Here is a 20,692-nt window from a genome sequence, read left to right on the forward strand (position 1 = left end):
TGCTGCCAGTTTACTGAAGCGGCATCGCAATGAACTCAATGTTATTGATGTTTTGGTGTTTTTAATTCCATTTTGAATTGGGGATGATAGAATATCATGTTTTGTAAAATGGATATCATCCTCCTCTTGATATCAGCTTTTGGCTTGTGCATTTCCAATGCTCAAGCGGAGAATGTTCATATGACGACTGTGTTTGTTTTGCCCATTGAACCATCCATGTTTAACTGGACATTAAATGGTAAATATATTTACTAGACATTGTGCAGTCGTCATTATTTATGTTCTCTAAATATGCCCCTTTCTTCTTTATTACAGGAAATGGAGACCATTTTTCCTATAGACCATCTCTTTTAAACGCCCCTGACCTACCTCCCTGGATTCATTACGTTTACAGCAACAGACATCAATCTGGATTTTTATATGGAGTACCTCCGCGAGACCAGCCTGGGGTGGAGGTAAAATTTACGTTCTTAGCCTTATTTTCAACTTGTATCACTGAACTCAACGTAAAACATTGCCATGATTTTTTTCATTTGCTGAAAATCGGAATAGTTAAATTAATATACTAGAAATTGGAGCACATTTCTTCAACATAATTACTTAAAGTAACCATAAATTGACCGCGAACTGTGCATGTATACTATCTTGATGTATTTTTTTAAGATCAGGTGGGTAATTTTTATTGTGGAGAATGTCAATATGACAACAGATCAGTACTATTTAAGCCAATATTGAAAGTTTATGCTATGCCATATTTTAGTTGCAGATTGTAGGACTCAATAGAAAAACCTATGAAACACGGACGCATGTTGTTCATGTGAATGTCATAGAAAAGCCAGGTAAACTAAACTTTTGAAAATTCTTAAAGTTTCAAAGTAAAATTAAGTGAGAATTAAGAGCTTATTTCCAATGTTTAATAGATCCTTCCAGGTTTGATGTGGCAATGAAAATAGATAACTTAAATGTAGAGGATTTATTTGATACTGCAAGATTGAACAGACTTCTGGATGTGTTCCGTAAAAGGCTCTGGAGAGAGAGCAGTCTTGATCTTCATCTCACATTTCTGGCCTCAGCAGTGTATCTTGGAGCAAGACGCCCTCTGCGCCCCACTGAAGAGGAAGGGTGAGTTGAAACATTTATTACTTAGGAAAATGTTTGCTGACCCTTGGAGTAAGGTTATCAAAAATTTCATACTGTTTAACCTCAAAATATTTTCATGCTGTAGATCTTTTAGCCACCAATTTTACCCTATTCCTATTCATTGCACACAGTGGTTGAGTATTTATTGCTGAGGATTGGTTTCAATGGTGTGTGTGAAATGTTTTGATATTATATTATATTTTGATATTTTAAAGCAAAGACAAATACAAAATAGTATTTACTCAAGCCTTGGTATGGCAACACAACCCATGAAAATGGTCATTTTTGAACAGCTGATGGAGAGACAACTTTGAACCAAGATTACTTATATATAAAAACATATTTGACCAAAATTATTAGTAAATAATTTTAATAGTGTTATACGGAGACAATCATAACAAATTAAGTTAGATTATGAAAAATATTTTTCAATAGTTACCTTTTTCATGGAATGGCCCAATTCCTGTTTTCCACTCTGAGGACCTGGTTCTAGGTTATTCTGTTGTTCATATTAATCTCTATCTCTATTTTAATTGTATTTCCACCTCAACTTAAGTATCTAACTACGTACAGTAACAGATCAATGATGCCAAGAAGAATGAATGGAGCGTTCTGAATTCAAGACATTTCCAGTGTTCGATCACTTTCCTTTCAGTGAACAGTTTAACTATCCACTTATCCATCCATCCAATCAAATGAATTTCCTTGTTGTGCTTCTTCCATTTAGGCAGGGCTTGGATCTTTGACTCCCTTGACTGCTTCATCATCGTGCATTGCCTTGCTCTATCCATTCTGATCACAACACCTGATCCTTTTTTTGCAGTAAATGTGCTCTATTGGTGCCAAGTCACTCTAATTGGCTGATTGTATGACCACATGCCACCAATAAAATGGCTAAGCACTAGAAAGCAGCATAGAAAAATTTTCCTAACGACTCCCTCTCCCACATTTATCCTCAGATCCTCTGACGTAAATGCAAGTCAGATTAGGTCACCGCTCTGCATGAGCAGTGTTATTTTCCTCCTCCTCCATTTGCCCTACACAGGTGTGGGATTAGCTCCTGGAATGAGATACACCCATGCTGTAGTTTAAATGTTGTAGAATCACACACAATTTTTTCTTGTCTACAAGAGTAATTAAATTAGCTTCTCTTCTTCAGATGACCTGGGATAACAAACTGTAGAGAGGCTTTTCAAAAGCTTTTATGGCCATCACCAAACTGGTGCAGCATAAACAATCAATTTTAAAAAATTCTAGATATCCCTCCATTAAATATTGGCTTCTGTAGTTTATAATTCTGAATTAACATTCTTATAATGTATAAAAAATTCTTAATATCTTAGCAGCTATGAATGTTGGTTATGTTATGTTTCATCTTCTGTTAAGGCCAGGTAACATAGTTCATTATCACATATGAGTGAGCATCCAAATGTATGAATGAGAGATTGAATGGATAAATGCTCTGTGCAATGACTCAACTTGTATGAATGCATGAACAGAAAATGGAATCTGTTGGGTCATGCATTCATGCATGCTCCATTCTGGTCCACCGAAATCGTTCATTCATTCACACATTAACTCGTACGTGTTAATGCACCATGTTATTTGACCTTTACAAATTGTCTTTACTTGTCATTGTTTTTTGGTTTATTCTGTATCAATCAAAAGAATAATTTTGGACTCCCTAATTTGCTATTCTCTTCTGCCCTTAGTGTGGTTCTCAGAGTCGGAAGTGCTCATCCATTTTCTGTAGCACTGCTAGAACTACAAGAGGAAGTTCGACCTTTGTGGAGAGTTGGCCCTTCGTGCCCTAGAGACTTCAAACGCACAACTGTGGACAGACTGTTCAGAGAAGAAGGCTTTGCTCTGGATTGGTGTGCTTTTCGCTTGGTATGCCTGTCTCTGAAATATGTCTCATTATAATATTGATGTACCTCATAATCGCTTAATTATTTTTGAATTTTATTTCATTAACCATTTATTACTTCAAATATATAGTAAGAGAAAGACTGTGACATTTTTAGAAGGAAATTTCAGAAGTTTACATTGTTGCTTCTTCAAATCCAGTGAATTGAGACATGCTATTTTAGAGTCGTTTCAAAAAGGTAACAATCTATTTTTGATAATAGGAATGAGATCGAAAAGCATATTAATAATACCACAAAGGAATCTCGAAAGATATCAACTGGTTTCCTTAAATAAGCATTGTGAATAATTTAAATATTATGGATAATTTCATACATAGTAAGTGTACACCCATGCCTCGCTTAGCACAAGGGATGCATTCCTTGGGGTCTTAGCACTAATCTAATTTGTGTTATTCAAGACCATTTAAACATGGGGAAGATAGGGATGCATTCCTGGTAGCATAGGAGTTGAGTATTGAATTTCCTATTGATATTATTAGGAATTATTAAGGAAAAAAGCTATTATTAGGAATATATCAATATTCCTGATAATAGCCTTATAAAACCTTAGTCATACAAACATTTATTGCTTAAAATATCTTTAAATATGGTAGGTATGCATTCAAAGACGTTTTCCCCATTAAAAAATATTCATATGTGCTTTTGAAATTCCCTCCTTATGTGTGGATGGGCTAACATCCAGGAAACAAACATGCTAGCTCAGGGGTTCGCAAAGCATTGCCAGTAGGTGACAAATTTTCAAACCAGTCTTAAAACAATTCTTGTGTCAGCCAGGCCATTTTGTCTTGAAGCTTCCGCTTGATGTCTTGGAGCAATCACTACCTTCATCTTCTTTTATAGATTCAAATAAAGCAACAGACTTTGCGCAAATAACTGTATGTGATAAAGGATCATCATTTGACCGTTTATGATAAATCCAGGCAATTAGCAGTCTTTCCTTTTCTTATCCAGCAATGAACTTCGCATACATGTTGACTTGCCTTTCTTTGGGTCCTTTCACTATTTGTGTTTTTTTTTTTGAGTATTTGTTTATTCTCGTTATTCCGTGTATTTGTCAGCTGGAAGAAGACTGGGATCGAGCAGATGACCCAACCAGTCAGCCCAGCCCGTCCTCCCCTCGACGGCCTGCTGCATCTGTTGGTGTGGCCAACTCCAAGGGTGGGAATGGTCAAGCATGGAATGGGATCATGAATGTTGGAGATGAAGGCTTTGGTTTCAGGGAGGAGAGGGATGAAGATGTTTGGATGGTGGTGCCAAGCAAGCAAGGTGTTCCTCAGCGGAGCTATGCTAAAGAATTCATCTTTTCTATCCTCGTGCCCACCCTTGCTCTGTTGGTCCTGGTTGTCATCCTCTCCTTGCTGCTATGTTTCCACCATGAAGGCATGTGAGTAACCAACTAACTAACTATTCCCTCCAATAAATGCTATAAATTTACAGCATATTCAAAAGTAAGTTACTTACAAAGGCAAAGACATTTGTTCCAGATCTTTTTATAAAATAGTAAATAAGATAATCCATCAGCATATTATTTCATTGGTAGTATCAGTAATCTTCATTCGACGTGCGTTTAATTTGTAAAAAGCTTCATTTCATGATTATTCCAGACATTCTATGAAAATACGAGCTGATGCTACCCGTCAGTCATGCGTGTAGCATGTGTTGCCGATGCGCGAGGATAAATTTCTTTATGGGCAGAGTGTGTGAAGTTGGGGTTTAGATGAATAAGCAGGAGGCAAATTCACTAATATTTTTGAAAGTATAAATCTATCTTTAAAGTTAAATTGAATTGCAGTAATTTTGGTGATTAATCAATTGCGATTTAATGGTGCAATTAACCCATATGCTGGTGGAAAACTGCTGTTTAGTCATTTTTGAAGAAAATTTCACTGTTTCGACATAATATGTATTTTATGAGCACTTTCAGACTAAGTTGCCCTTTGGATCTCTGTAGGCAATGAGAGATAAGTGGATCTCTGTAGACAATGGAAAATTTTATATTGAGTAGATGTCTATGGATAAAATATTCTTATATTAAAACGGAGAAACAGCCTGAAAGACATGGATGTATATGCAATGGAATTCTGTAACTCTGAGTACAAACATAAATATTATAATTAATAATGTAACCTATCAATAGAATGTGTGTAGTGATGGGGAGTTTGCTAGTGCTAGTGGTAGCTTTTAGCAAGTGTTAACATTGATTGTATAATTGTTTTTGATATTTTATGGTAAGAAATATTTTATACTATATATTTTCAGAGATTTGATCTTTTGAAATGTGTACACATTCAACCTAGAAACTGACAAATGAGCAACGGAATTGTGAGAGAAAGTATAGTCTCAGCCATGAAAACATGTTACCACAAGTAAAACAAATATGTTTTTGTTTCTTTTTGTCAAATATTTTGAGTCAGTAAGGTATTTTTCTCTTTATTGAATACATTTGTGAAGGATAGGTATAATTTTTGGATTTGGAGAAAAAGTAAGCGGTATATATTCAGACTACAATGAATTTTATTACATGCTCCTCAAGGTAAAGTTATGTTTATCATAGTTCAAAGTATACCGGGACTAGCCTCCGGCTGTGGCGCTGTGCGCACGATTTGGACTGCTTGTGGTATCATATGCTCTGCAGTCCAGCAACACCTTGTCCGGTAGTGTCCGAAAATATCCACAGGGAAGAATGACGCCTCGGTAGCTTAACTGGCTAAAGCACTCGACCGGAAATCGGGGGATCCGGGTTCGAATCCCGGTCAAGGCGAATGATTTTTTCTCTGTGGATCTTTCGCATTATGTTTATCAGTTACATAGATACAATTACATCTAGATAGCATGCAGATTCATCTTGTTTACTGTGTTCATCTTGAAGTGAATATATGCGTATGTACATGCACACATTTTTACATGAAATTTTCCATTAGAATTTATAAGTAATTCGGTCTGTCCATCATGTTTACTTATGTGATTCTGGATTGCAATGTATTGCAATATTTAATGCTATAGAATTCACTATTAAAGGAGCAAATGAACTTACGCAGCTGTGTCTATAACCATCCTGTGTCATGGTGATGACTTCTACACAATAATTTATTTTCAGTTTGTGGGAGAAAATAAATCTTCATCTCTCATGCTTAAGCAAATGTATTCGCAAAAGGTTATTCGGGCTTCCAGCTGGGTGGTCTCCCTCCATTCTGCCGAATTTTAGGAACACGAGTTGGGTTCCATCCTCAGGGCTAGTGAACATTTTGTTCTCACGTTTCGGAACCCGACTCGTGTTCTGAAATGTTGGCAGAATGGTGGGAGACCACCCGGCTGGAAGCCCAAATAGCCTTTTTCGAAATCTTCATCTCCTTGCATGCTCAAGGAAATCTTAATTAGAATGATACAGAATGTTATGAGTTGGCAGGGCATTAAATTGTAGGATTAACAGTAATTATTTACATGTAATATTAATAGTGATTCGTAGCTACTGTTCTTTCAGTGATAATGAGCGAGCTAATAAGATATCAAATAGTGTAACTACAGTTAACTCTCAATTAGCTTTTAAAGCAATCACACATGTTCATGAACTGACTTTTAACCTGCAACTTATCGAAAGTATTGAGGAAGCCGGAGAAAGAAATGCTTTTGCTCAGAGTTACAAAACTCCTACCCAGGTAGCAAATTATTTTCAAAGCCTTCAAGCCTCCAGTTTAATTTCCAAAGCTATGTCAGCTGGTGAACTTCATTGCTTATGCAATGAAATCGGAGGATAAAATGAGTTGCAATTTTCTAATTGATTAAAATTAATTTGGGATTTTATTGAATATCATCTCTCCCAATGCTTTATTTAGGTTTTCTAGGAATATGTAACTTTTGAGAGATGAGGAAATCCTTATGTTGACCTTTCGATAGTTTTAAGATGTTTTCTTGGCTTGCCCCTCATGATCATTTTTAAATCAATATTTCTTTTTGTTTCACATATTTATTTTACGGGTAATTTTCGTTGTCTGTAGATGCTTATGGATGAAATGCATATGTTTATACCAGTAGTTTGATAATCATTGAAGTTTCTTTTTTTGTCTTGCTATGTGCATAGCATAATAAAATTTCTCTTATGCCAGCTTATGATTATATGTGTTCTCAATATAATGGAAGACTCTGCATACATGTACTCTTAGTAATTATGAAAACTCATATGCACTATTTGATGGTACTCATTGAAATTTACGCATGATCTGAATGTGCAAAATTACTTTTGTTGTTGCTTCTCAGTGTAAGTTCTTTCCAAAGCTGAAGCATGCCAGAAAATTCTCTACATTTATCTATGTTTATCAGTCATTGTTGCACATTTAACTTTAAAGTTCCTTAAGAATTACATTTTGTGTAGAATATGTATTTGCCATGGTAATCAGTGCATTCCATCAATTGTTTTTGAGTGTTTGTCCTGTTAATAAGAGTGAATGTTAATTGGTGTTTAAGTTCCCTTCTCATGGTTTTATTTTGCAGTATATATATATTTAAAAAATTGTAGGTGAGCAATTGGGTAGATGGATTTCTCCACACACTGTCCTGTTTAAACAAATGTAATATTCTGGAGACAAAACATTTCTAAGTCATGTGCTGACAGTGATGTGACAACTCAGCTTAGCTCTGCTTGGCCCTTGCTAGGCAGTCTCTGATGTGCTGTCAAGCAAGGGCCATTCTAGGTCCTTCGTAAATACTTGAGTGTTGTCTCATAAAGTTGATAAATTCACTATAAAACGATTTGTTTCTCATTAAAGTAGCCAATCTTGTGGATTACTACGTGATACATTAAAGTCGCTAAACTTAAAGCCGCCAAGTGTGTGTCCTAAGTTGAAGAAAGGATTTTATTAGAGATGCGCGAATAGTATCTGCAAATACTCGAATACCCCAAATACTAGAAAGTGTTCAATGTTCAAGATCTCAAATAATTATGCTAAAAGTACGATCTCGGATACCTTGAATACTTTGAATTTCGCGCCATACACTATCGCATGCACGTCGTTGGTAGTTGACTCGGAAAAATGTTGAGGACTCTAGTCGTTTCGTGCATGCAGTGCCGTTTTAGGAAAGTTGACGAACTACATCAAATTCGAGGATAAGAGTGGTGAAAAGATAACGTTGGACGTGGGGAACCAAAAGTGATTGGGAGAAAAAATCTGAAAATCCCTGGTTTCCCCCATGAAACCCCTCAAAAAAATTAAAAAGGCGGGGAAAAAAATCGACTTTTGAGGTACCTTCCATTATGCATTGAGCTATTACTCCCAAACCGTTCCACTCATCGGTAAGATCATCACAAATTCAAAGACTGCAACGATGCAGGCTTCCCCTAGCATAAGTTTTGTTTCTTTATGCCGAACAACGGCTCTGCAATAACGCGTCAAAGCTGAAAAGCATTGAAATTTTCATTAAAATAATAGTAAAAAACGACATATGCGTGGGTTCTTGGCTGAATGCATCAATGCACCAACATTCAAAAAATTATTTTCACCACTTCTCATTCGATGCTCAAACTTCTCATTCTATTCAAATAAAGTTGAGATGATAAAAAAATCAGTTGGCTTTGGAGATGACAAGTCTGTCTAAACAAAGTCACCCAACAAAAACAGATACCGAAGGAAAAGTGCAACCGAAAGGAGATGATGTAAAGCAACAACAATCAATGTGGGATATTTATTCAAAGTAAAAAAGTTGATTTTTAAAATGTATTTGACATTTTTTTATGCTTTCATCATGTGAAATAGAAGAAAAAACTTACGTTTAATATGCTTTGTGCAATTCTAGTATTCGAGGTATTCAAAATTCAAGGTATTTGAATATTCAAGCAATGATTTAATATTCGAATTTGATATTCGAGTTTGAGAAATCTGCTATTCGACCCATCTCTAGATTTTATTCTCGGGATTTCTGACTTTAGATGATGAGGTTTAAAAATTGATATATTCTATTTATAAATATTCGATAGTGTGATAAGTTGTGACTTCGTGTATTTTTAATGTGGATATATGAAACTTAAGCTGAATTCATTGCACAAATTCAAATATCATTGCGATTTGGACGCCTGTAGGATCTTTTACTTAAATTGCTAACATGAGGTATGTAATTACATTCAGATAACAATTTATCATCAAAGCCACTGAGGGTATGAGGTCTGATCAAAAAGTTTCGGGACTTTTTCTACAGTGTGCCAACGGAGCATCTGAAAAAAGCGTGGTTGGCAGCACTGAAGGCTTTCCCTTGAGCACGACTGTTTTTTTCAGATACCTGATTACCGCTGTTTTGAGTTGGCATCAAATTTTGTGTGAAGTTGGGGAAAAAGTTTACCGAAACTTTTCACATGTTGCACACAGCTTTGGAAGATGATTGTTTGAGTTATTCCATCTGACACACATAGCTTTAAAGATTCAAAGACGGCCAGACATCAACCCCAGATGATCCTTTTTCAGGACCCAGCAGTTTAGACTGGCGATGATCATGTTGACGTCAGTTTGTTTTAACTGGAAGGGCATTCTCTGCCTCAAATTTCTTCCTGAGACAATTAATCATTTTTGTGACCTTGAAATGGTGAGATATTTGCATGAAGCTGTTTAAAAGATGAGGCCAGAATTGGGCAAGGTGGGACTAGGTGCTGCACCATGACAATGCCATTGTGCATTCTTGGCTCCTCATTTGCGATTTTTGCATTAAAAATATGACAGTCGTTCTCCAACCTCCATTACCACCAGTTCTGCCCCCCAGCCGACTTCCTATTCCCAAAAATGAAAACACTCACAAAAGGAGATGGATTTGATGATTTTGGGGCCATTAAAAAAAATTGCTGGAGGAGCTGAAGAGCATTCAAGAATAAGATTTCCAGAGGGCCTTCCTGTAGTGGAAGTTGCGCTGGGAAAATTATGTTGCCACACAAGGAGAGTACTTTGAAGGGGATGCAGTTTTGTAATTTTTAACTGTTAAAAATAAATTTATAGAAAGGAAGTCCCGGAACATTTTGATCAGGCCTTGAATTATGAACTTGGAATACATATACCTTATATGTCTCAATATAGTCCCCCCTTTTTATCCAAGAATGCCTGTGGTAAAAGTAAAGGGGGGACTATATTCAAACGCATTTTTTTTTAACTTTTCCCGAAACTGAAGCCTCAAAATTAAGGGGGGAGGGACTATATTTGGAGAAATACGGTAGATTGAGAAAGAAATAGCTCCAAAAAGCATCACTGTGCTGTGTTCCTGCCTCTTTCCATAAAGGTTCCTTTTTCTGATCAATCTCTCTTAGATTGGCTTTAACAACTTGGCTCTTTATTGTTCATTTATGTGTTTATGTTATTGTACATATTTTGCTTAAAATATCTTCGCTTACACACTGTGGCTCTTCCAGGGATGATGTGTCAAGTGAATACTTTGAGTCTGTCTTTGATATCTTTGAAGATTACCTGAGGTAAGAATCTTTTTGTGAGGCATTGGTTTGACTTTTAACTTTTGTGTGAGATCCAATATGGTAATACTTGTTTGAGTGGTGTTTATGAAATTAATTCCTATGCATGGGATCTCAAATGGTACCCTGAAACTGGAGACAAAGTGAAGAGATACATATGAAGTTGATTGAGCTTACTGCAGTTCTTAGTTGAGTTGTGGAAAGTTTTAATTGAAAAAATGGAAATTACTTTTGTCGAGTCTTAGAATACACTAGACGTATGGAATGGTAAAAGGACCGTACGATATGTTCGTAGTTACTTGTACCGGAAGCTCAAATGGACTCTACACATTAATTTCAAATAATCCCTCTGTGATATACTCATCTCTTTAGTACTGCCATATTAAAAATTTGTGAGGACTGGGAAACTGATGACTGCATAGTGTGAAGGTTTGTATTATGGAAGATAGATGTCAGTTTCATTGTTTTAGGGTTAGCCGAAAAGTTGGAATGATAGCATATGTCATTATCAGGGTAATTTATTTAGGGTCTTTGGTATATGTTATGGTTCCTTGTGAAATGTAGAGTTTTTGTGTAAAATGGTAGATCTTCAGATTCACAACCTTTTACTAAGAAATGAAATGGATAAATTTGTATATAGTGACTGTATGAAAATTGAAGACAAAATTTTTATGATATTAAATTGAAACTTAGGTGGTGTAGTTTAAATGTGGGACCAGTTTTTTCTATGCCGAATGTTATTCATTAACACATTCTTTAGTTTTTCTGAATTGCATTTGACAAATGGGAGGTATGAACATCTACTTTAATAAATGACTTCAATTTATGAACATCTCTCCCAATCCTGACCATATATTTAGTTAAGTATGTGTTAATTAGAAAAGCCTCCATTTTATTACAGCAAACTCCCGATTATCTCGGCTAATGATGGGGAGGAGCGGCATGAATGATTGAAAAATACGAAAAATCCAAACTTTCCCTTGAATTTTTTGTAATTTTCATAATTTGCATAGTTCAAACAATCTATTATTGTTCACCCACATTGTTATTTTAGGTAGCTTTCCAGAATCATCAATTGCTTTTTTCCCAGACCGTGATCTTTTTAGTGGAGATAACATGATTGTACTCAAATATGATTTAATGCTTTCCCGGCGGATAATGTGGGTAAACTTTTCTCGGAATTCCACCGGGGTAATGTTTTTATAATGGCCAACGTTTCAAGTACCGTCTCGGCACTCATCATCAGGGCTGAATATTGATTTATTTAATGTTTGGTTGCTAAGTCTCATCGTTGTAATAAATTTAGTTAAATAAAAATATATATTTAAAAAAATAATAATAATAAAATACTATGCCAATTCTTTTATCGCACCTATATTAAACATTTAACTAAATTTATTGCAACAATATTCAACCCTGATGATGAGTGCCGAGACGGTACTTGAAACGTTGGCCGTTATAAAAACATTAACCCGGTGGGAATCCCGAGAAAAGTTTACCCACATGATTGTACTCTTATTCCTACAGCTCAAAATCACACACCCGTGGCTCTGAGGTCACAGGTTCAGAAAATTGGTTTGCATGAATGGTGTCATGTAATAAGCCCTATGTAGCCTTGCATTAAAATGCATATATCCTGGTGCTTTTGCGTCCGATTTTATTTTTGTAAATATTAATGGAAACATCAAAGGAGTGTTAACTCGTGCATGGATAATCTGCAGCTTGGATAAACAGTAGCCAGATATGTAATTGGGAGTCTGCTGTAATTTCAACAGTACATAGCTTGTATCTAGGAATGATTCACCTCTGTTATACAAGACCAAGAAAAACTTGTGCATTGCAGTAATGGTGCAAGATATGACTGAATGAGAATCCAAAACACATATTTACAAGTTATTATTCATCCATCGGTATCCTTTATTTGTCTGTCCACCTAATTTGATGCCTTTTTTTCACTGTTTTTTTGTTCACTTTCATTTTGATCATATTTTTGGGGTTCGAGCAATGACATTTTAATAATATTTCTCATTTTTAAGGATCTTTGTTGCATTTAAAATTATTGGTGTGAAATAGTTTAGCCTGTTGAGGGTCAAAGTAAAGACCAAATCTAATTAGGGACATGGCTGAGTGACATTGAATCATAGAAAGTTATTTGAATGAATTTGAAGTATAATTTCTACAATTTTCATCAGGTACCTATTTTGTGTGTTGGAGAACTGATCTGATCATTCATTAGGTCTTATGCTGCCATAGACCATTTGGATCAAACATAACGAAATGGAAGATAGAAAGAAGCAACTAGGCTATCTCCTCATTGAAGCTTTTGTTTGCACCATAGTGAAAGTGTAAGGTAAGGACGATAATGTGGTAAATTCAGTACATAGGTAGTTATGAATTATTAAGTTAGCTTCATATTTTAAAATATAAACCAAATACATTTTTATAGCCTAGAATATTACATGGAAAAGATTACCTCCCATTCAAATGAATGTGATCCAGGCAAATCTTAAAAACTGTCATATTAAAAAGCATACATGTTTATCAGAGGATTGTGAAGGCAGGTATGATAATGATTTTGTGATTATTGAATAGTGTATGTAATTGTGAAGACAGTTGAAATAGGCCAAAAATGAGCAGTATGATAAAATATTTTATTAGAGTTCTTGTAATTATTCAATGACCTCTTGTAAAATGTATGTATTTGCATTTGGAAGTTTACTGGTGTATTATACCTCATAATTTCTCCAAAAAAACATTGGAAGTTCAATAGCTTTTATAATGGAATCTTACTGCAGGTAGCATCGAAGTAAACTATTACCTTATTCATATGACAGATAGTGCCCCGCACTAGGGCAAAATATTATTTTAAATAATTTTTCTTCTTGAGCCTCCAAGATACATATAGGTAAGCCTAGGTTGCAAAAGTAAGTATGTAATTAGGTTGATGAATGCTGTGAAATGGATTTTACTTACTACCTAGAAAATGTTATTAATTTAATTGTTCTCCTCCAGGAGAGTAGAGATGACTCAGCAGTACAGGAGGTGTTGCCTTATGATACGACGATTGGTGGCTCACAATGACTTCACTATATACCTATCAATGTTCATTCACCAATCGTACTGTGCGATAATCAAGGTTTCAAACGAGGTTAAATACAAGGGTCCAACAACTATCAAGGGTCTAACATCGCAGGGTATCAGGGACCAGAACCAACAGAACATAACTTGTAATCATATCCTAAGCAGTAAAATACCTTTCAGGCAGGACTCAAACCCATAATCCCAGTTATAATGGGTAGGGCTCCTTGATTTTTGTGGTAGCATTTTTTGTGATTTAATGCATAATTTCAGTTTTTACGCAAAATTTAGGGTATCAGCTTAGTTACTAATATGTCTGTGATTTGGAAAGGTTTTATTAATCATTTTCGGTCATTTAAATGTACTTTGCTCCACTCAGACAGTGAGGAATAGATTTCAAGCAGTGGCAAAGCATCTGGTCATCTCTGAATTTGCCAATGACTAAACCAAAATGAAAAATATTAAGAATACCCTACTAAAGATCAGAAACTCTTTAAAGTAAGGGTACGACACCAGTTTTAGTTTTTTGCCAAATAAACAATGTAAGAAGGTCGAAAACATGCCATGGGTTCGCTCATTTTAGAGAGTCTCTGTTGGTGGCACTTCCACTCCCTTCAACCCTCACCTATCCTGTCCATTGATGGCTATAGCATATAGGTAGGCTAGTCATCACTAAGGCCAGTGAGTTCCTGCTCATTCAGGTTCTTTCTGTCACTCTGCAACTATCATTTGGGTAGGGGAGAAAACCTTGACTTCAGGGTGTTGCATAGACAGTTCAACACTTGCACTCAGTAGTGAGGCGACTCCTGATGGCAAATGAAGTAGGCTGTTGGCTCAGTGCAGCACAAATGCAGCAGAGAGGGGCGTGAGTGCTTGAAGACAATTTACAACTGCACCTCAGCAATTCAGTATACACGTGCTCCTCTTCACTCTGCTAAGGCATTGTATCATGACTTTCTTTCTCTTTCTTGCACTCTCTGGTGACCTTTGGGTCAATGTTACGCAGGTAAAAAGAGGCAGTCTCCACCTTCTCCTCTCTCAGGTGGACCAAGTCGTACGGTGGCGAATTAAAGGTATCCAGTGTAAGGGGATCCCCATTTTTGAGATTTCTTTGGAAAGATATCTTTAAAGCTTCTAATGATGTAGTGTTAGATTGAAATTTGAAAGCAATTTATATCTTGCTTTATCTCATGATTGAACTTGAAAAGCTGCTTTGGTTCATCATATCTGCTGGTATCAGCTGGGATATCCTTCATTCCTTTACCAATAGTGTCAATTCTGATCTGTATCTATGCATCAAGTATTTTTTCTTGAGCTCCTCTTTTTTATTCTCTCTATTATCGTTATTCGTCATTTGTTTTCTCCAGCCAATACCCTTCATGTGGTGATATTTCTTATAATTGTTGAAATTAAGTGTATGATACTTCTACGGGAAAAAATTTGTTAATTCGCCTTTCCTAAATAATTTTCGTTTGGTATCTTTCAGCATTCAAACATAATTTCTACCGTCCCCTAAATCATTAAGACCATGGTTGGCACTTAGGTGCATAGCATTAATCCTTTGCTACTAAATTAATTTTTTAAATTGTTAAAGATGAAGTCTGGAATCCCACTGTTTTTATATTGAATCTAGAATGTTAGTTTCTTGATGTCTTGAAGAAAATCTAGTTTTCAAAAGCACTCAGCAGCATGAACTGAGGGGTGAGATAACCCTACACTTTTTCCTCCAAGCATAGATGAGAGAAGTAGTCGATCACCAAAAAAGTAGGAAAGATGGTCTTTGTAAAAAGTGAGTAAATCACAGCTCAGCACATTTAGCTAGAAGACAGGATCACTGGCAAAACTTCTGTCTATCAAAACTCTGAATAAACTAGAAATCAAAAAATATATGGAGGATCATCTTTAGTTAATTCTCTGTTGACTTTGAAATTCTATATTTGATACATTTTTTTATTCTAAGTGGGTAGATGTCACTATTTTCATCTGACAATCAAACTAAGGTTTGAGTGATGATAGAAATAATTTTCTGTTGACCATCTAACGTGTGCCCTATAGTCTCTTTCTATTTTAAATCTTACACTGATTTTTTAAAAATCACTTTGAACCAGTGGCTCAGTGAGGGGGGGGGGTTTGGGGGATAAAACCCTCCCAGAGCTCAGAGAAATTTTTAAGTTTAATCCATTTTACTTAATTGGATTGATATTACTAATAGAATAGTGTAAGTATTAATAAAATATCCCTCAGAAACTCGTAAAACTCACATTTTGAACCATTTATCTTAAAATTCTGCAATTTTTTAATCTCACACCTACCGCTTATCCTGGTTGGTATTCTATACCCCAACACACCCCGGTATTAGTTGCACCAAAACCCTCCCCAACCTCAATTCCTAGCTGTGCCCCTCCTTTGAACATTGTTCAGTTACTTTATGTGAGGGAAAAAATATGCTAAATTTCTTGGCTCATATAATGATTTTATCATTAAATGTGTTCTGATTATCCTAAATTTATCACTCTCTAATTTGATTCGTTCATGAATCACTGTTTTATCTGTGCATGGATTGCTGTGAACAAAGTCGTTCATTTTGCATGGAGCATTACTGTTTGATATTAACATGCCCTATTTCAGTATAGGGAAATGCTGTAATATTTGTTGTTGCTTATCTCTTTTCGTTTGAATCTTCTAAATTGTATGATACTGTGTGCATAAATATGTTTGTGCAGTGCCTGAAATAGTCTTTGAATAGTCACTTTGTGTTTTCATTTTTAAAAATCAATCAATTTCTATTATATCAATTTTTTCATTCCACATTCCTTTCAATGAATACTTTTCATGTTACATACCATGGTACTATCAAGAAGTAACATTTTTGGCTTAATGAAATTTTTTTGCATACTCTGATATAATTAAATTTATTTTTGAGTAGCAGCAAAAGATTAGATGAAACCCCTGCTGTGCAGATGGTGCAGTATGAAGCTGTTCATCGTGCAACTCGGACTCTAAGGTCTTTGTCATCAAACAGGGCATCTCCTTCTCCATCTCTTGCCTCAAGTATGACTCTCCCACTATCAAGCTCTCCTAGGTAAGATACTTTCTGTAGTCACTTTTTAAGTAATGGTATTTGGTGTTCCTGGTCTTATTTTTTTGACTAATAGAAAAGCTTATTGATTTTAATTGGATGGGGAAAAATAGAATTGTAATAATATTTTATCAAAATTGGAAACAATGAGGCTTCTCGGAGATAATGTTGTTCAGTAAAAGACAGGAAAATTAAATATCAATGAAAAACCATATACATACCTCTGTGTATCCATAAATACAATATATGTACTATTGAGAGAATGACAGAGTTAGTTGGGTTATTATTTAATGATAATACTTATTACATTATAGCTTATCCTAAATCTATATTTTGTGTCACACTGTAACATATTATCTACTGAACAATTAAAAATATTATTAATATTATTATTATATTATTTAGATAACCAATTAGTTCACTTAATTATAGTATAATAAATAAATGGTAAATAAATATAACATAGTAGGTGTGGTTAATTCTAAAGAAATAATAGATGAATTTCAAACTAGGAATAATTGATGCAATCTCAGAGATCTGAGGGAATTGGTCAAGACTCCCACTAGCTCCATTTTGCACACCTAACTACATTTATATTTTTTCCACCCTTTCCATGGCCGTTAAGAGCCTGGAACTCACTTACCTTTGAGCTAGCAGCTTGATGAAGCATAGATATAAAATAATTAACATTACTATAAATGGATGACCTTATTTACTCTGACTCTTTTGAGAACCTTTAATTTTTTTTAAATGTGAAATATGCTCAGTTTTCTATCTATCAAGGTGCCTTTGCAAGTTTATCTTTTCCTAAGGTGGTAGAGGATAAAATTTGTCTGACTTCATTAGGTCTATATTAAAGTGAATATTTTCTGTTTAAAATGCTCCATCACTTCTTGTCATCTGTTGTACATACCTAATTGTGTAGTGTGTGGACGTATTTATGCAACATATTTTTAGGCATATTTTATCCATCCCAATTACTTATTCTTGCAGGCAAACAATGGAGCGTGGTCTCTTGCATCATCCCAACCCTCCCCCATATAACAGTAGCACTGTGGGACGCACATAAAAGCCAAAGGGAAATCTCATTAAGGAATTCTAGTCACCATCATAATTATGTTGTCATTCAGACAAATGACACCATAGTGAAACAATTAATATGTGTGGTAGGTATTAAAGATGTGGCTATTTTAAAGTTCTTAGTTATATTTGTAAAGTTGAAAAATGTCTGTATTATTTGATTGATGATGATGCAGTAATTTCTGTATGTGATATGCACAGTGGCATCGATTTTTTGCAAGAACAATTTATTTCAACAATATCCATACTCATAATTGGAGTAAAACTACAAACTGTGCCTACAGAGTATGTTTAACATTGCTATGTAGTCTGTATCACAACCATATGAAGACAAATTGTTTAATTGGACTCAGATATTTCCCTATTTGCAAAAATTCATTCATCTAGCCATGTAACATCATTTGTTCGTTGTGACTTAAAAAGTTATCAGAAGAAAAACTCATTTTTATCAACTGTCAATGCCAGTTAGTAATTTAGAATATTACTCATTTTTTTACTATTTAGTGTGATTGAAAAGTGATGGGCCACTGTAACATCGGCAAAATGCTATTGAGGTATATGAGATTACTGTGGCTGCTTATATTTTCTCATGTCAACTAGTTGGGATGTGCTGTGTGTGCCCTTGAACTGTATATGGATGAACGTAATGCATATTGGCTAATTTATAAATGGATTAAATTTCCCTGGAAATGGTTATGAAAATAAAAATCTCCAAGATAACACACTGAGCATTAACTCAAAGGATACCTTGAGTGCCATTTTCTAGACATCAGATAGTAACTTCATATGCATATTGGCTCGGAGATGGGAGGAAGAGCAAAGGAAGTGTAAGATAATATTTACGGAGGGCCACAAGTCGATCTGCGTACACCAATATTTAGGAGAGGGGAATAGGTAGGGAACACATGGTCATTGCAAAAAAACATCTATTCACAGTTTCAAAGGATTTTAAAAAGTTCATCTTAGGACCTTTGTTTCTAAAATGTGAAATTTCTTCCTTGTAATTAAGAAAATGATTGTTTTTTCGTACTTATTTGGTAAAACTTAACCTGCCTCTATCATTTATAAAACTACTTGTGTACTTTTATTTCAGTTGTTATTTTCCATCGTATTTTATTCTTTATATATATCTTGGATACCAAAATATTACCCTTCTGTTTGTACATGCTGTTGCTTTCCCCTATCTCGTATGTACTATGTATCTGGTTTTAGAGAGGATTTTCTATTACTAACTATTTTACAAAATCAAACACTATGAGGAACCGGTGTCCTTATATGTTAGCTAAATGGCCTTTTTCTTGCAACATTTGTGTTTTCTTTTATAGAGCAGAAAAGGATTGGTAGCAACTGAATGGCTTTTGCATCAGTGCTATAGGTGTTCTGAATGCACTCTTAATGCACTGTGATTGTGGAACCTTACAGTGTGACTTTCATTTTTCATAATGAACATTAAAAAGTTCCACAAAGTGAAACCTTAGATGTTTGCTAATTTCCATGGAAACTTAGGGTCCTGTACAGTGCCTTGATGGGTAAATGGATGTCTAGCCAATGCTATTTTCATATCTCCCTTGTGTTAAGTGAATATGATTTCCCATTATCTGTTGTATTTTAAAATTATTTGGATACCTGGTTGCATAGTTGCTACTAATTATGTTTGTGAAAATTTTCCATGGAATTACATACTTACTATTAGTCATATCAATAAAATAATAATATGTACTGGAAAAGTCTGCGTAACCTGTATTCTTTTTTTCCGTAAATTTTATGTCGCACATGAAGTGTTTCTATCAATAAGTTTAGCTCTGTACATTATGTAAGTCAAATGATATGATACCTTTTATTGTGCTTCGAAGCAATTCATTGATGGGCAGTATCAGCCACTTGCTGTTCACACATTCAATGTGGAGCACGCCAACTAACGTGGTCCTTTTGGCTTTAAATGTTTAATAAGATTTAAAGAAACCTTCAAGGATGTAAAGCATGTGTGGCGGAGTCCCTAAAAAAGGTAAATGTATAATCATTAAGTATATGACGTGACATTGACATGATAGAAGAAGGATTTCCAAATATTTCTGCGTAGTGAATGTATTGAATGTAACAGGTTTGAATGTTCAGTGTCATTCTGAAGCTGACAATTTGTAGGGGGCTTGATACTGCTCAGGCTCTACTAATAAATTCGGGAAATTGCTAATGCTTTTTTCCTAGCATGAAGATTCCCCTGAATTAAGCCAGGAAGGTTACATTAATTTGATGGTCAAGTTAATGTGGTCACCAACAGTGCAGAAATAGTTTCCTGATCGAAATTCTCTTTAATAGAATATGGAGGGGCTAGTATGGATCCATTTTTCAACCCTACTCTGCTAACTGAGCTGATGGATGTAGGTTCTATTAAACAAGTTCATTTTCAAGTTTTCAGATTGATTTTATTTTTATGTATTAACATTCAGCAGTGATTATTATAAATATTATTTTTTCCCTTGTATGATGTGCATTTGCAGCCAAATATATTACAAGTAAGTTACATGCATTTGATAGATCACATCATCATCTGTATAAATTTTGGTTAACACCCCTAGTTTATGCCTTATTTTCCCCTGAAACTCGGATCAGTTTGTCCATTAGCGACGTGAGTGGCAACTTTTGTAAACCCATTTAAATGTGTGGTGAGTGACAACATATTTAGAGGCTGACTTGAGGATCCTGTTTTGTAATATTCATGGTATGTGCATCAATCGGCATAATAATAATTATTTATTCTCCACCTACCTTAGCCGCAGGTATAGTATTTGTCAGTTAAGTAAATTCAGAATGTTTTAAGATGCTGTATTATGTAACTTATAAGCATGCCCTTAATTGAGGCTATGAAGCGAAGCCTTTTGACTGAGTTTGCATAATTTTTAGTTTTGGCTTAAATAGGGTAGTTTCCTTCATCAAAGACAATGAAAGGCATTG

General features: G+C 35.1%; 1 protein-coding gene across 6 annotated transcripts; it reads left to right on the forward strand.

The window, feature by feature from the left end:
* The first annotated feature begins 45 nt into the window (after nucleotides 1-45).
* On the forward strand, nucleotides 46-19,931 carry LOC124158724 (epsilon-sarcoglycan). Of its 6 annotated transcripts, none has more exons than XR_006864863.1 (9): nucleotides 46-238; nucleotides 316-455; nucleotides 761-839; nucleotides 921-1,122; nucleotides 2,853-3,030; nucleotides 4,127-4,452; nucleotides 10,447-10,506; nucleotides 12,740-12,853; nucleotides 16,508-16,594. XR_006864863.1 is itself a non-coding variant. In XM_046533981.1 (9 exons), the coding sequence occupies exons 1-9, from the start codon at nucleotides 97-99 to the stop codon at nucleotides 17,727-17,729; spliced, it is 1,359 nt and encodes a 452-aa protein (XP_046389937.1). In that variant the 5' UTR covers nucleotides 49-96; the 3' UTR covers nucleotides 17,730-19,931. The 6 variants fall into 6 exon arrangements, 4 of the variants coding, with proteins under 4 accessions (XP_046389939.1, XP_046389940.1, XP_046389937.1 ...); XM_046533981.1 differs by lacking the exon at nucleotides 12,740-12,853 and adding an exon at nucleotides 17,654-19,931 and having other exon boundaries at nucleotides 49-238; nucleotides 16,508-16,663; XR_006864864.1 differs by lacking the exon at nucleotides 10,447-10,506.
* Nucleotides 19,932-20,692: the final 761 nt, after the last annotated feature.

Source organism: Ischnura elegans, chromosome 5 (assembly GCF_921293095.1).
Source record: "Ischnura elegans chromosome 5, ioIscEleg1.1, whole genome shotgun sequence".
NCBI lineage: Eukaryota > Metazoa > Arthropoda > Insecta > Odonata > Coenagrionidae > Ischnura > Ischnura elegans.